Raw genomic sequence first — 16,188 nt, 5'->3', positions numbered from 1 at the left:
TTCCCCGCTTTTTTCATGCAGAGAGTAGGGCCATCTTTAAAGAGTAGAGCCATCCTTAATGAGTAGCCCCATTGATTTTTATTTTTTAGATTGTCTATTGAATGAAGGGATAAGACCTGAAGGACTGAGATGGGCTGATCAGCCCAGGACTGAGAGATGCTTTAAGTTCATTTTTTATTTTGTTCTTCTTTATTACCCTCTGGATTATATAATTGGGCTTCTAAAGGCTGGCCCAGACTCATTAACCCTGGAATCTGTAAAAAGCTGATCTAAGGCTGTTGGCTTAATGGATGTGTGGTGGACTGATCTCATTTTTGAAAGATTCATGGCCCAAGGGGTGATGGACTTTGGCAGATAGCCTTAGATGGCCCTAGTAAAAGGGGTTTAAACTCTCAGGCATGCCTTGGGTCCTCCAGTGTTTAGCTGTCATCAGCATCAGGGTGATACAAGACTTGAGCCCTGATGCAGGGAATCCAGGACATGAGTGGGGTGTGAGGGGAGATGGAGCCCACAAAGAACTTGCTCTGAGAGGACCTGCCAGGATCATCACCAGCCTGCACATCCAGCTCCCGAGAGTTAAAGAACAGCAAGTTGTGGGCAAGAAAAGAGTAGCAGAGATTCGTGGTGATAGTGCTCTCCAGTGCCCTGATGGTATACACTGTTAAGAAGTAGGCATGGGCTGTGGCCATGTTGCACCTATCCCCAACAACTACCCCTTTACTAACTGTTATAAGAGATTATAGTCATTAGCAAGAAAGTATTAGCACATGCTTCACTGTGAATGATTCTGAGACATGTCCTAGAATGGAGCCAACAAAATTCACCTAAAAAATTAGGCATATAGAATTCTTGGAGAAAGATAACAATTTGTAAAAGCAAATATAAAATGCAGCAAAAAGACTGAACACAGCTTTAATGTTATTGCTTTCCTTTTGGATCTTATACTATGGTCCCTTTTTGACTTTTTAGAAATTGATAGAAATTGACAGATTTTAAAATCATAATATGATCTGCAAAACTAGCAGGTTTAAAGAAAATATATTTGTGTGAGGTCAGAGAAAGAGCATAAGTGTCCATAGTTTAATTACAATGGCTCAATCTCTGCTATTAAAGTTTTAAATGAAAAATATGCACAGCAAACTGCTTGGCTTTCCATATATCCATATGAGATATAATGCCTAAAGCCCCCCAAATAAATGGAAGCTGGAATCTCTTCTTCTCCAAGGAGAGGAAATGGGTTAAATAAAATATTCAAGTTCTAGTTAGTAATTTATGCAAAAACAATCATAATTGGCATTTATAACTGATGAAGGGTATTTATACCCAAAAGCATGCCAAGAGGAATTTTCCAACTATTTGAGTTGGTCTAATAAAAGATATCAGATTTACCCAGAGAACCTTGTCTGACTGTGTCCTTAGACTAACACAGCTACAACCTATACCTCCATAATTGACAATGCATGGAACTTTCCTCTCTTTCTTTGGTTAATGAAAATGAAACTCCAGAATGTTATCAAATGAAAAACAGGGAGGGGCAATTTCCATTAATATTCCTGGTTAATACAAACATACAGTCATTGAAAACAGTGAAAGTAAAAGACTCCAATAAGAGGAATCAAAGAAATATGTTATACAGTAATGCCATCTACTGGATGTTGTGGAATCAGCAGAGAAACTGACAGAAATTGGAGGGTGTTGGCAAAGTCCAATAAAACATAGGCAGATGTCGTTCTCCAGCAAATCTTGAAACAGAAGATTAGACCTGATGCCACTGTGTGGAACCTCAGAATTTGCTGAAGCCGGGGACAGATTCAGAGGCGACACAGTAGTACAGTTGTTCCTCCCCTTTGTTTTCTGCTTCACCTCACCTTTAAAATCAACTGCTTGGGAGGGGCAGCACATTTCTTTTTAGGCAGTGCTGAGAGAATTGGTTGAATTCACAGTTCACCATTTCCCTGATTCCTGCTAATCTGTCTCCACTCCCCAGGTGTCAATGGCCCTCTAGCCTTTTTAATAGTCTTGATGTTCCACTATTCAAACTATCTTTTATTCTGCTATTTTGCTATCTGTTAGCCCAGAGGCGAGCAATTATTTTGGGCGAAGTGCTGCTTACTGAGTTTTGGCAAGCCATCGAGGCCCACATGACAGGCAGCCAGGGGCAGATAAATATTAATTTTCTAAATTTTTAGGGGCCCTGTGGGCCAGACAGAATGGCCTGCAGGGCTGCATCTGGCTCACAGGCTGCATTTTGCACACCCCTGTTTTAGCTATTCCTGGTAATGACTGTCTTCTATTCTATAGTCTTATAGACTGTTTATAGTTAACCTTAACTCAGGTGTGATAATATTAACTCAAGGTGTAGAAATGACTGACAGTGACATATTTCAGGAACTGTCAAGACATTTTCCTTTATGAATCTAAATGAGAGACACATAATTCATTATAATGAATACAGGACTAATGGCACAATAACTTTTCAACTATTTTGCTCTTTTTTTCCCAGTTAGTGTTTTTTAAAACTGAATATATAATCTAGCAAATGAGTGCACATTCCAATAGTTATATTTGTTTTTGCTTTGTTCTGAAACTGAATAACATAGTTTAAGATAGCCCCCCTAGCATATGGTTTGTATTTTACCATTCTAGATATTGATTATGGTGTCTAAAAAGGAAATGTTGGTGCTGGACTATTCAAGAAATAGTGATGATTGTTGAATTTGTGATGAAAGTCAATTAGAGACTGCAGGCTTTTGGTCCAAATGATGAAGATGTCATCTATATATCATAGGTAGAGCATGGGTTTGATGGTGCAGTTTTTGAGGAACTCTTCTTCAGGTGTTTGCCCAGATTTTAGAATTACTGTAGAAGATAAATGATGACCTGAGAAAAATCTATAAATAAAATTAGTAACTTAACAGTCTCTGGATTCAAGAGAAAGCCCTCAAATCAGTAGAGGTACTGGAATACTGCAACATGGGTGTTTCCTAGTAGAGCTGGAATTGAACTTCTTTTTGGGTATTCTTAGGGCTCTTTGATTTTTGGAAATTACTGAATGCAGTCCAAAGTAGTTTAAATCTTTTTGGCCTTTAGTGAATTCAGCAAGATCAATTGGTTTCTCAGAACTCTGGCACATGACTAGGCAAGAGAGTGAATAACTAGTCTAAGTTATTAGTTTGCTGAAATATAATGATGGCTAGTTCTGTAGATGGGTGAAGCTCATTTTGATTTCCTATTGTATCATTTTGGATATGCTTCTGAATGACAGGGCTGACAGTGATTTTTGGATTAGCCACTTTCAGCAATTTATATGAATCCATATAAACAACAGGTTATACTTAAATTTATTTTTCTTGCACCACATTCTTTCCTATTCTAAGAAAAACTGAAGTTACTGGTGGGTTATAGCTAAATAATGCTGATAAGTACCATACAATTAAATATACTAAATGTTTCATTATCACACTGTTATTTCTGTATAATGTAATGGAAACTACAATATAGATAGATAGACATTTTAATTTAAAAAAATTATCAAAATTGAAATGGCCTAGCTTATGCTGGACTATTGAGATTTCGGAGGTTAGATTTTAGGAATATGAAAAATATCATCCAGGTTGGATTTTTTTGCACTTACAAGATATTATATTCCAAGATTCTGTATATAACAGCATCCAACAGCTTCACTGAAAATCATTCAGAGTCAGAATTAATAAGGGTTTATATATATGCACAAAAATAACATTTTCTCTAGAAAAATAAAAAACACAAGTTATTTAAACATCAAGCATGATTTGGTTCAGTTGCTGAAGCAAAATTCCCAAAGCAAGTTCCTTTCAGAGATGGACAAATTAGTTCTTTCAAAAGTCATTCAATGGTGCAAGATGACTTTTTCCCTTTTCTTTTAATGTAGGGCATTTCCATAATATGCTTGGACCTTTTAGTTTCAAGGCAGAAACTGAGACTCAAACACTCTCTCTTATATGGTAATGATACTTTTAAGCTGGTTGTTTTGCATATATTCACTGAAGATACAAATTTTTGTGCAGTTTCCCTATTAGTTCCTATTAAATGGAACTAAGCTTGAGCATTGATTTCAACAGCACTGACAAAATGGGGACCAGAAGGCATTGGGAGAGTCCCTGTTCCCCCGAGCAACCCCAGGAGTTACAAGAAACAACGGACACAAGCTGGCAGAGGGTAGATTCGGACTAGACATCCGAGGCGCTATTTCACTGTCAGGGCGGCTAGGACCTGGAACCAACTTCCAAAAGAAGTGGTGCTGGCTCCTACCCTGGGGGTCTTTAAAAAAAGGCTGGACGAACATCTGGCCGGGGTCGTTTGACCCCAGTACTCTTTCCTGCCACGGCAGGGGGTTGGACTAGATGATCTCCTCAGGTCCCTTCCGACCCTACCAACTATGAAACTATGAAAATAAAAATTAGATGTGCACTCATGCAGAGTATTGGAAAAGATGAGTTAAGCTTTTAATTGCTACAGTTATTTACAGACAACACAGATTTTTATATCCCCTTAAAATTCAGTATAAATAATTATGAAACTAACAGTTCACTGGATTATAAGAGTAAAGCAAAGTTTATAAGCATCTTCCTTAACCTGGCAGCAGGGCTGTCCCTAGGGGTGGGTGAATTGGGGTGACCACCCAAGGCCCCGCACTTTGGGGGTCCCGCAGAGCCGGGCAGAGGGGCCGTAGCGACTCTGTGCTACCGCCTCCAGCTTTGTGTGAGGCTGTTCGCTACCCCACCCCCCACCATGTGGCGGTGGCTTCTTTGCATCCAGGGCACATGGGAACAGGGTGGGGCCCCCCCATGAACTGATTTGCCCCAGGCCCTGCACCCTGTTTGGGTCTGCTCTGCCTGACAGCTTCTCCTGCCAGCCATGGCTCATTTTACCTGGCGTAGAATGTATGCAATCCTATTTGCAATCAGGCAAGCGTTCTAGTGCGTTACCAAATTTACTGAGTGGCAATGAGTCTTATCTCCTTTGTCTATTACCTTACTGTTCTGTTTACAGTTCAGGGAGTCTATTTTTATGTGTACAGCTATCCTACCCAAGCTCAGATAAGGTAAAGGTTGCAGACAGACAGCCTTTGATGTCAGTCATTAGAAGTTATAGTCTAGTCAGTGGTCTTCAGTTGTATCTCTATGGTAGCTCTAATTACATGTTGACACTTCTTGTTAGATCATTCATAACAACCTTGACATGTTTACGTGGCATACACCTGGGCAATTATGTGCTTATCCCCTAGCACAATGATTCTGAAACTGTGGTCCACAGACCACCAAGTGGTCTGTGAGGCCACAATAAATGGTTTGTAACACGTTTTCAGATTGCACTGTACCATCACCATTTTGAATTAAAAGTTTGATAAGAAGGATACAGGAAGAAGGCAGCAGGAAGGCTGCACAGTTCAGCCCTTTGAGACTTTTTGTATAACATTCTCTTGTAAGAAGAATGTTAGACAAAAAAGTACACTAACAACTGTCAGTTGCTCTAGTGTGGCAGTGCTCTGAAACTTTTGTGAATAAGATGAGCAGCTTGGGTATCTATGGGGATCTGACAGATCAAGCATCACATTAGCTTTACAATACCTTCATCTGGCATTACCACAGGAAGCTTACACTTGAATAAGAGCTATATCTTGAAGTGAACTTTATAAGCATAACTTTTTGATGCTATTTTTGTTGTAGTTTGATCCGTCTACAACTTCCTGTTGTCTGTTCAGCTTCTATGGTTTGACTGCTAACCACTGACTACCCAGTTAGGATATTTGCTTAAGACATGTAGTTTTAAAACACTGAGCTTTCATTAAAAGAATGGTTATGCTGAGATACAGATTTAAATCTGTTTGTTACAGACTGATGATATATTAGCATGCAAATTTACTGTCATAATCCAGCTGCTTTTAACATATGGACCAAATATTCATGATTATAGTCAATCATGATTGAAAAGATAAAGCTAAGAAACATGTGGCCAACAATTACTACAATTATATGACTCTTAAAATATGTCATCTTACATTTAGTTTCTACAGTATTTTTACTATCTAAAGCATCACTTCTTATATATGAATCACTAATTATGTCTTTTCAAGTATATGAGGAAAAGATGGACTTTTCCCAGAGGGACATGAGATTTTTTTGGGAATTGTTGGCACAGAAAACATTTTTATTTATTTTACTTACTGATCTCTCCACATTTGACTTGGAAAGCCTTAACTTCTGATTTCCATAGTTGCTTCTTCATACTGTAATGAGCCATTAGAGGGAGCTAATAGCCAACCTGTTGTCAGGCAGTTTGTATTAGAAAACTCTGGAAGTTTTTGAGTAAAAGAGGCTAAAGGCAATGCAATTGTACTCCGTTTTGACCTGAATAGCAATCAATGTCAGATAATTGTGGAATGTCACTAGCAGACTCAATTATTTACTGGTATCATTTTCTTGTTTTCCACCAGGTAGAGACATGGCAGAACATTTTTGTCTTGACCTCCCTCAAATTCCTTGAATAAAATTGTGGGATTGGTTCCATGCACAGGAATATGTCAGACAAATTACTTATATTCACACTAAAATACTCAAACTGTTCATGAACAAGTTACATAGATACCATGATCTCTGAAACTGAGACACACAGTAAAAGTATATTCTTTCACTTCAAAAGCAGCACACCTTGAAAAACCATGTACTCAATCAAGCAGACTTGTCTAGTGTAATGTTTGACTAGAGGGTACTTTTAGTGTGATCATGGAAGAGCAATGTGTGATTCAGAATGGTGCCATAATATTCTTCTTCATGACTCCATACTGGACTGTGGAACGTCAATGAAATTATTTTGGTTTGTAATACCTACACTATTTATTAAAATGCTAACATCTCAAATGTTTTTCCTGATCTATAATGAGAAGTTGGGAAATTTATGAGAGATCAAACCATCTGTTTATGAAAAGGTAAAGTAATCTATTGTATCTGCTACTTGAGGCATTGCTATTAATGCTGGTCAAGGGAAACAATTTAACAGAATTTAAGTTTTTTTGCCTCCATGTTTTCTACTGTTTGCCTTGAAAGGGATCAACTTTAATACTTTAGGACTGCTCAGGTTTTCATCAGCAGATAGCAAATCCTTTTCAGACCTGGAATGCCAGGTACTTCTGGCTCCACCCTCCTTGGATCAATAAGAACTGTGCACCAGGGTAGGGCAGTCAATATGGCCTGGGAAATTGTGGGAGTAGGAATTCCCTAGCTATCCAGTGCAGAGCAGGAGAGCTCCTAGTAAGGAAAGTGTTTTTACTGTGAGAAGTAGCCTGGAATGACAGCCTTTGGTGATAAGTAATGGAAAATCATCCCAGTAAGGGGAGAGAATGTTGACTTTGGAGAAACAAGGTAGGAAGAGGTCCTGGGAACTTGAGGCTGGTGTGTCTGTATACTTGTATGCCACTTCAAATGCAGAGCTAGGGGTTTGGACACCTGTGCTATTCATTGCCAAGTGTAATCAATACACAGATTTTAAAAGGGGTTAAGGACCAATTCAGATTGGCCTTGTGGCTGTTTCCATTTTCAGCCAGATTTAAAACAAAATTTTGTGTGTATATGCGGGAAAACTAGATTGTCTTGAGAAGCACATCCAAACAAGGATGTTTAGGAGGTGTCTGCGATGCCAAAATACTGACTTAGGAGTGTAGAAAGTACACTACTGCATCCTAATGTGAGACTATAACAGAGATACTTACAGAATATACCTAGAGGTGTTTCCCTCAAGTACTTTTAGCTGTGTCCATTTCTTTAGCCACATTGCTTTATACATCTCTTTCCCTTTGTGAGTCAGCCATGGTTTGTCCCAGAGTGTGCTAAGCAGATCAGGCTGCTGCCATTTGGTCCCCAAAACAACAAATTGGAAATGAGGTTGCCCTTGCTACCTCTGAATCTGCCTGTGCCATTCCCCCCACATGTGTAGGTAACCTCACAGTACCTTTTACTGCTTGGCTTTGAGCCTTGACAATTACATACTTGCCATGATTGACAGAGCTGGACCAGATACTCAGACTTGGAGCAGAATGCCTCTCTCTAGCAGAAAAAATGATAGTGCACAAGGCCTTTAGGTATGACAAACAATACAGTAAAGGTTGTGGGCTTAGACTATAAATTCCACCAGCAGGCACAGAAGCCAGGTGAATCAGTACAACACAAGCTGGTGGCTACATTTGACTTTGGAAACATGGCAGATGAAACGACTCACGATTAACTCATTGAGAATCTAATTGCATTAGAGGATGCTTACAGCTTGAAACACACCTGACACAAGAGAAAGCTATACTCCTTGCTAGTCAGTTTGAATCAGCAATGATGGAAGCCAAAACATTAAGCCAAGGTACATGAAGGAATACAAAGTATCCAAAAACATGAACAACTAGTCAAAATCACCCCAATTTTAGAATCTGAATAGATAGTTATGTTATCACGACATCTCTACGCAGACTACAATTTATGTTGGGTACCCAAGAGAATAGTTCTGTGCAAACTGCAAAAAGAGTGGGCAATTTGCTAAAAGTATGTCACAGTGTTCAACATAAATACTTGATGTTGACTACAACATAAATACTTGTATACAGTCTAAAACAGTATACAACATAAATACTTGATGTTACTATGCCAGATGGGAGCACTTTCAATAACAGAGGGTGCATCTACATGTACAATTAACATGTAGCGATAAACTCTAGTGCAGTTTGCACCAGAGTTTATTGTTCCCAGGCACAACCCTTACACATCTGCCTTGGACCACACAGCACATTGAGATTAATGATTCCTTGGCATTGGTTTTTCACCAGCCCAAAGGGACCACCCTGCTGAACTTGATACAGGATGACCAGGGTGAAGATGAATATATGCCCACCATTGGCATGGATCTTGTGAGGGAGCTGTGGTGGGCCAGTAGGGGATGCTCCTGTATTGAGCCATCCACCTCTCTGCACCCAACCACCTTCCAGGCTCTGAGTGCCTCCCTGGAGGTGCCTCACCTCTGGCTGACCCCCCTTCCTGGAGCACACCTGCAAGTCTGTGTGTACTGCCACCATCACCCAGAATCTGGACTGATCTTGGCCTAGTGCCCCCTGGGAAACACAGGTCTAGTAGTCCTTGAGGGGTACTCGACCCACTGCAAGAACTTGGGATGCTTCCCTCAATCTGAAGCACAAATGGTGGTCTCCCTTAGTCAGCTGAACCAAGGGGACCCCAAGGCATAATCTAGACCCTCTCCCAATAAGTCTCTTATGCTAGGAACAGAGGAGAACTTTATTCCTCCCTTTCCAAACATTTGGACTTTTATCTTGCTGGGATCCTTTGACCCCAGCTGACTTCCTGCCCCTTGGGCAGGGAGCTGGACCTGATGATCTTATGAGGTCCTTTCCAGCCCTAATGTCTCTGAAATCTATGAGATGGGGCAGAGCGTCCCTGACTAGCAGGATGCTCAGGGGGTCAGTCTGCCAGCCTGGAACTGCTCTGCCCTGGCTCAACGTGCTGTGGAGGGGTTGACTAGAATACGAGGGTGCTACAGTGTGGGCCTAGCTGGCAGGCTGCCCCTGCACTGTAGCTTCTCCTGACCTGGCCAACACTAGTCACCATCTACATGTGTTTCAGTGCACGTAAATACTGAGCTGTAGGATAGTACTTAACTTACAGTGGAGTTAATTAAATTTATTGTGCCCAAATACAGGCGCATGTGTAGACTAGTCAGTTCCACAGTAAAGCTGAAGTGTAGATGCACCCAGAGGGTATAAAATAATGTGTACTGTTACCGTTTCTCCTACATTGTGGCCTGATTATCTCAATTTCTCCATGACCATTAAATCCTTGATCTTTTAGTTGACACTGTCCATAAAGGTGTGAATTGTAATTAAAATGTGACCTAGATATACGTTCATTATGCAACTAAGACAGATATCATAGATTTTCCTTTTTTATTTCTTGTAATAGGTTACATATCTTTCTTTATTCACGGAAAGAGGACACAATAGTTTGAACGGAAAAAATATCACACAAAAATAAAGTTACATATCAAAGAAATGAACTTGAATAGCTTATTTCCCCCATTAATTGTTATAAAATAGTTTTGGTTTGCTGGTATTTGTCATTCTCAAAACTGTTTGGCTTCAGTTATGCCTCTTCTGGCCTCATAAGTGTTGAAGAACCCCAAACAGTTAAGAACACTTCCATAGGTACTTCTCTACTTTCCAGCAGGTGAAAACAAAGCAGAGAATTTCGAGGTGACCAAAAGAATGGCAGCATTGTCAGGAAGAAACAGATTAAATTATGCATGGCCAAAATAAAAGTTCCTTGTTAAACCAAACTGGCTGAAGTTAGATACAGAATGTTTCGAAACTTGCAACAAAAAATGACTTGTTCCTTCACAGTAAGAGCTCTAGGAAACCCTCTTCCAGGGACTGTGGAAAGGGACAGAGGCTGAATCAGTGCTGCTCCTCTGTGCATAAGTTGAGAGAAGCAGTATTGCAGGCCCTGACATAGAATGCCTACAAATCCTACGTGTTAGGGGACCATGCCCTGAAAACATTATTTTAGTCCTACATAAAGGCATGGGAGGGAGGCAGGGAGTAAAGGGATTTGCATATTTCAGGGGTAAAAAGACTCTGGGAATGTCCAGACATGTGTGGACATTTGGTTTCCCGGGAACAAGTAGCAGCGGTGTACCTTGTGCCGCTGCTACTTGTGCCTGGGGAATGCCTGTGCTACGCATGCTTTGGTGTGTGGCAAGTTGTCTCAGGTGGGGTAGGGGAGGCTGGGGCCAGCACTGTGCTGGCCCCAGCAGCCTTACCTGGGGTCCTGGGGGCCTCCTGGGGCTGCAGCCGTGGCGATTCTGCTATGAAGAGTCTGGCTGGCAGCAGAGCGCAGCTCTGGGTAGCCTGCCTTCACTTTTCGGCAGTGCGTGCTGGCTGAGCATGCGTTGCTCTGGTTTTCCCCCCCAGGATATCCAGGGGTCAAAAAAAACCATGGAAAAAAACCCTGGCACAGTGCATGCTCAGCCAGCATACCCTTACAGTGTGGAAAACATGTTTGCAGTGCCACATGCTGCACGACCATGCTCATCTTGATGTGCTCTCTGAGAGCATAAGGGAAGCTGTAAAACAGTCTCTGCTCCCTTATCTGTTACTCAGGCTTTGTGCTATGGGCAGGATTTTTCCTATGGGGCTAGGGACAGAAGTTATACCAATTTAAACCAATTTAAGTGATCAGAAACTGGTTTAAATGTGTAACAGAACATAACCTCAGTGCACATAAACCATTTTCAAAATGGCTGAAACTGGTTTGAGATAAACCTGGTTGAATGTAGAATAAGAATTAACTGATTGAGCTCAAACCAATTTATGGAATATCTCTCCCATTAAACCCTATTAAACCCCTTCCTGGTTTAAAGTTAAACCAGAGTCCCACAGCATCCTATCCTGCTCTGCAGCCTTGGGCTTAGCTGTGTTGTCTGCTCCAGTGGAGCAGGGCTAGCCCTGCTCCTCTGCTCCCTAGCCAGAGCATTGGCAGACAGGGGTGGGGACATGGCCAGATGCCACCCCCCCAAGGCAATATCTGGGCAAGCAAGAGGTTTATTTCTCCCCTCCCTCCCCTGTCCCACCAGCATGGACCTGCCAGGCACTTCTCTGCTCACTCCTCCAGTGGTGGGACCATGGCCAGCCCCAGCAATAGCCTAAAGTGAACTGGCCAGGCATGTCCTACTGGCATGGACCCTGATCAGGGTCCACCTGGCACACCCCTCCCTCCTTGCTGCTGCAGCAGCAGTGGCGGGGCGCTGCCAGAGGTTGGCTGACATGGCCTTCTGACGCAGAGGGGGCAGGGAGAGGGTTTATTCCCTTCTCAGCCCCCTATACCCCCAGGGGGCCGCAGCAGGACTGCCACTGCCGATCACTCCCTGTGCAGGGCGAATGAAATAAACCCCCTCTGCGCCCTGGAGCCTAAGAGAGCTGTGCTGGCAATCCTCTGGCCCCACTTCCATCCCTGCCGCTGGAGCACCAACGGGGAAGGGACCTGGCAGGGGCAGCAGCCCCTCTCATGGTGTCTCGGATGGTGAGCCTTTTCCTGGTGGGGGGGGCTGCACTGTGGGCAGGGGCGGGACTGGGGCAGGGTGGTCATAGCTGCCAGAGACTGTGCGGGGCAAGCAGCAGCAGCGCTAGGATGGGTGTGGGGGCTTTGGCCACCCCTACAAGCCCTGGTGCCTCCACTCACCCCATGCAGTCTGTGGCAGCTCTGCCTGTCCCACTCCTGCCTGCAGCTTGGCCCCCTCGTGGGGAAGAGGCCTGTGCTCTGGTACACCATGAAAGGGGCTGCTGGCTCCATCAGGACTCTGCCCCTTTACTACTCCAGCAGCAGTGGTTGGGGCATGGCCAGAGGCTGGCCAGCATGGTCCCTTTAGGTGCTGGGGCATGGAGGGGGTTTATTTCCCTCCTCCCTCTATCATCTGGTGCAGGGGGCAGGGAGGGAGCTTATTCTGCTACTTGCCCCACACAGGGAGCAATCAGCAGTGGTGGTCAGGGCCAGCAGATCCTGCTGTGGTTCCCCAGGGGTGGGGGGGAATAAACTCCATCCCTGACCCCTCTGCCTCAGGGGGCCATGCCGCCCAGCCTCTGGCCATGCCCTTGCCCCTGCTACTGCAGTGGCGAGGTGGGGAGTGCCAGGTGGACCCTGGTCTGGGTCCGTGCCAGTGAGACAGGGAGGGGGGAATTAAACCCCCTCCCTAGCCAGTTCACTTCAGGCTACTGCTGAGGTTGGCCTTGTCCCCCCCTCCCTGCACAGCTTCCCTGCAGCTGAGGGCATGCTCTAGCACCCCCTACCGCCTGGCCTGAGTCACTGCAGGCACTTGCCTGCATTTCCGCAGTCCAGAAGGAATGTCTGTCACTTGCAAAGTGGTTCAATCTAGTCAGGTTAGACAAACCTGCAAAGGTTGAATCGGTTCAGGGTCCAGCTTTTTGAATGTCTGTCCCTATCGAAGAAGAAAATCTTCTTAATAGCAGCCTGCCAAAATCCCAGTGCTTTTATTAGATTTCATTAAAAATAATTTCCAAAGAGGCTTCAGGGATAATGTTTAATCTTTGTTACTAAAAAAATGGACTGAAAGGTGATTAAATGTTTTGCTTTGCCTCTACAAGCAGAAAAGATACTATGAGAGGTGAATGAACAGTTTATTTGCATTGAAAAATTATGTAAGTATATATTTGTGAATCTTCTTAGATTCTTTCTAGGTACATAGGGACCCATTCCCAGTCAGGCTCTATGCAGGCTCCTCTATGAAAAGAGGAGAGGTAGAAGAAAGGGCATTTAATCTCCGTGACCATGTCCACACATGGTGGGGACATTTTGTTCCCTGGGGACAACTAGTAGTGGCACACCTTGTGCTGCCACTAGTTGTCTCCAGGGAATGTCTGCGCCATGCACACTCTGGTGCATGGCAAGTTACCCCAGGAATAGTAGGGGAAACTGGGGCCAGCACTGGCTGCAGTAGTGGCGATTCTGCCACACAGAGCCTGGTTGGCAGCTGTAGCATTACTTCAGGAAAGAGCAGAGCTAGGCTGCATGACGTGCACTGCCCATGAGTGCACTGCTCTGCTTTTGTTCTCCACAGGTTTTTTTGACCTCTGGATACCCCAGGGGTCAAAAAGAAACCCTCCACACTGCTCCCTTACAGTGCGGAGAACAACTGAATGTGCAGTATGTGGTACTGAAGATGTGCCTGTGGCAACACAAACTGCACAGTCATGCTCGTCAGGTTGCAGCCTACAGCTCCCGTCTAATGTCAAACTAAATTACCTATTTTTAAAAAAGTCTCAAATTGAACAAAGTATCATAGAATCATAGAAGTAGGGTTGGAAGGGACCTTGTAGATCTTCAAGTCCAACCCCCTGCCTGGGCAGGAGGAAAACTGGGCTCAAGTGACCCCAGCCAGGTAGGCATCGAGCCGCTTCTTAAAGACCCCCAGGGTAGGAGCCAGCACCACTTCACTTGGAAGTTGATTCCAGATCCTAGCTGCCCTGACTGTGAAGTAGTTCCTACAGATGACTGGATGCTGAACTGTTTTGTAAATCAGACCCCCAATATCTAAAAGGACACCACAAATTAGGATCCTTAGGAAAAGCTATGATTTCATCCCTTTCAATTCACCTGATTCTAAAATCTAAAACAGTATAATTTTCTTGTTTCCTATGGAAAATGCCTTTAGATTCTCAGAAAATGATATAACCTCAAATAATAACAACAACAACAAACTAGCATTTACAGTTCCTTTAAAAAGAGACTCTACCCTGAGGGTATGGACACCATAAGGGCCTTATTACATGTTGCACTTTGAGCTGCTCTAATGTTTATCTGCGTTAGTACTATGTCAAGTTTGGAGCAGTCACACCTTAAGACTAAAAATCTTTGCCAACTCTCCTCCACCTTCACAGCTCTAACTTGCCACTAGAAGGCTGGTGAGCATGGGCCTGACTTGGAACTATAGCTGTGAGTTGTCACTGGTGAGCTAGGACAGGCTTCTATCCCTGCTCTAGGTGGGAGTGTGTGAGAGATGGCTTGGGGTGGAGTGGCAGGAACATGAAGATGAGAGGCAAAGAGTCAGTGGGGGAAGAGTGCTGAAAGGAAGTCAGCCACTTATAGATAAAATAAAAAGGAGTAAAAAAATAATTTAAAAAGAAATAAATAATAAGTACATTAGAGGTCTCATGTTTTAATAAATTGGGGTTTGGTATTGGGGTGCAGGTCATGCTTCCTTGGGTGGTTGGGAGGTGAGAGCAGTGAGGGAAGGTGCTTTTGGGGGAACTACTGCCCAAGTTTGGGAAGGAAGCCTCAGCTCATGGGGACCTGATCCAGCCCTCTACCTTGTTCCCTTCCCGTTATCCCTCCACCCCTCCCAGAGACCTCACTTCTGGACCCACCAATGCCCTGCATCTGGCTAGCTGGCATGTGCCCTGCAGGCTCTTTTTACATGATTGCACTCCTGGGAGTGGGAGGGGAAGTTGGCTTGGAGCCAGAACTGGCTCCTAGGCAGTAGAGTTCAGGGGGTAGAAAGTTTATCCACGCAGAAGTGTGGGTGGGGGGGGAGGCTGCAACTTGGATGGCTCATCCATGGAGAGTGGTCACACATTAATGAACACAAACTATAACACAGATCAGAGATAAACCTGCCCTGGAGTGGCACAACTTTAAGCTGCTTAAAGTGTGCTTAAAACTAGTTTCACATGTTAATGTGTGGATACTCCAGGGGTTACGAGCTCCAGGAGCTGCCTAAAATGAATGTTTAACAAGGCCCTAAAGGAGTGAAGGGACACTTCAAAGTAGTTTAGATTCTAGTTACTACTAGATAGGAGCAGACATATAAAGCAGTTGATGTGGAAAAGCTGATTCATGGTAGATGCCTCTTGCCACCATTCATTTGGAATAATTTGTTTGCTTGATCATCTTCTCAGAGTAATCTTTTCCTAAAGGATTTACAAAGGCAGCATTTTTCCCTGGTATGTTGTTGCTGAGCAATAGCAGATGGGGAATGGTGTAAGGGGGTATCAGTGCCGATTGCTATACCACAAGGACAGTGTTTAAAGCTAAGGGACTGTAACACTCAGTGCAAAGCATCTTAGAACCTGAACATAAGCACCAGCAAACATATGAACAAACTGGTTACACTAACCTCCATGGCTAACTATAGACATTCAAAAAGCCTGAGGATGAATCAATTCAGTCTTTGCAGGTTAGTCTAAGATGCAGAGATTAAATTGAGAAACAACTGGACAGACATTCACTTTTGATTCGGGAAATGCAGTCACATACCTGCAGTGGCTCAGGCCAGCAGCCAAAGGGCACCAGAATATGGCTCTCTGCTGCATAGCCAGTGTGGGCTGTGTGTTTGCTTCCTCTTCCTGCTGCCCCAAAGTCTCTGGGATTTGCAGTCCAGAATCACAACAGCAGCACTCTGCAGGTTGCTTATCATTTCCTCTTCCTGCTTCCAGGTGCCTCTGGGATGTGTAATCCACAGTCACAGCCAGCAGTAAGTTTTTGGCAGGGTAGCTCTGTTCTTGGCAGGGACGGGGAGATGGAGGGAAGTTTAAGTCCTCTCCCTGTCCCCAGACCCCAGTCAAGTTTTGCCAGGGGGGAAGGGGGCAGGCAG

General features: G+C 43.7%; 1 protein-coding gene across 1 annotated transcript in view; it reads right to left on the bottom strand.

Moving 5' to 3' along the window:
• The window catches only part of LOC109285947 (epidermal retinol dehydrogenase 2-like), a 73,599-nt gene extending 59,808 nt beyond the window's left edge, over window positions 1–13,791 (bottom strand). The window contains exon 1 of the mRNA XM_019498520.1: window positions 13,718–13,791. Within this exon, the coding sequence (XP_019354065.1) occupies window positions 13,718–13,791 (74 nt within the window). The remainder of the gene's footprint in view (window positions 1–13,717) is intronic.
• Between the last annotated feature and the right edge of the window lie 2,397 nt (window positions 13,792–16,188).

This window comes from Alligator mississippiensis, chromosome 3 (assembly GCF_030867095.1).
Source record: "Alligator mississippiensis isolate rAllMis1 chromosome 3, rAllMis1, whole genome shotgun sequence".
Classification (NCBI taxonomy): Eukaryota; Metazoa; Chordata; order Crocodylia; family Alligatoridae; genus Alligator; species Alligator mississippiensis.
This window is presented reverse-complemented; position numbering and strand designations above follow the sequence as displayed.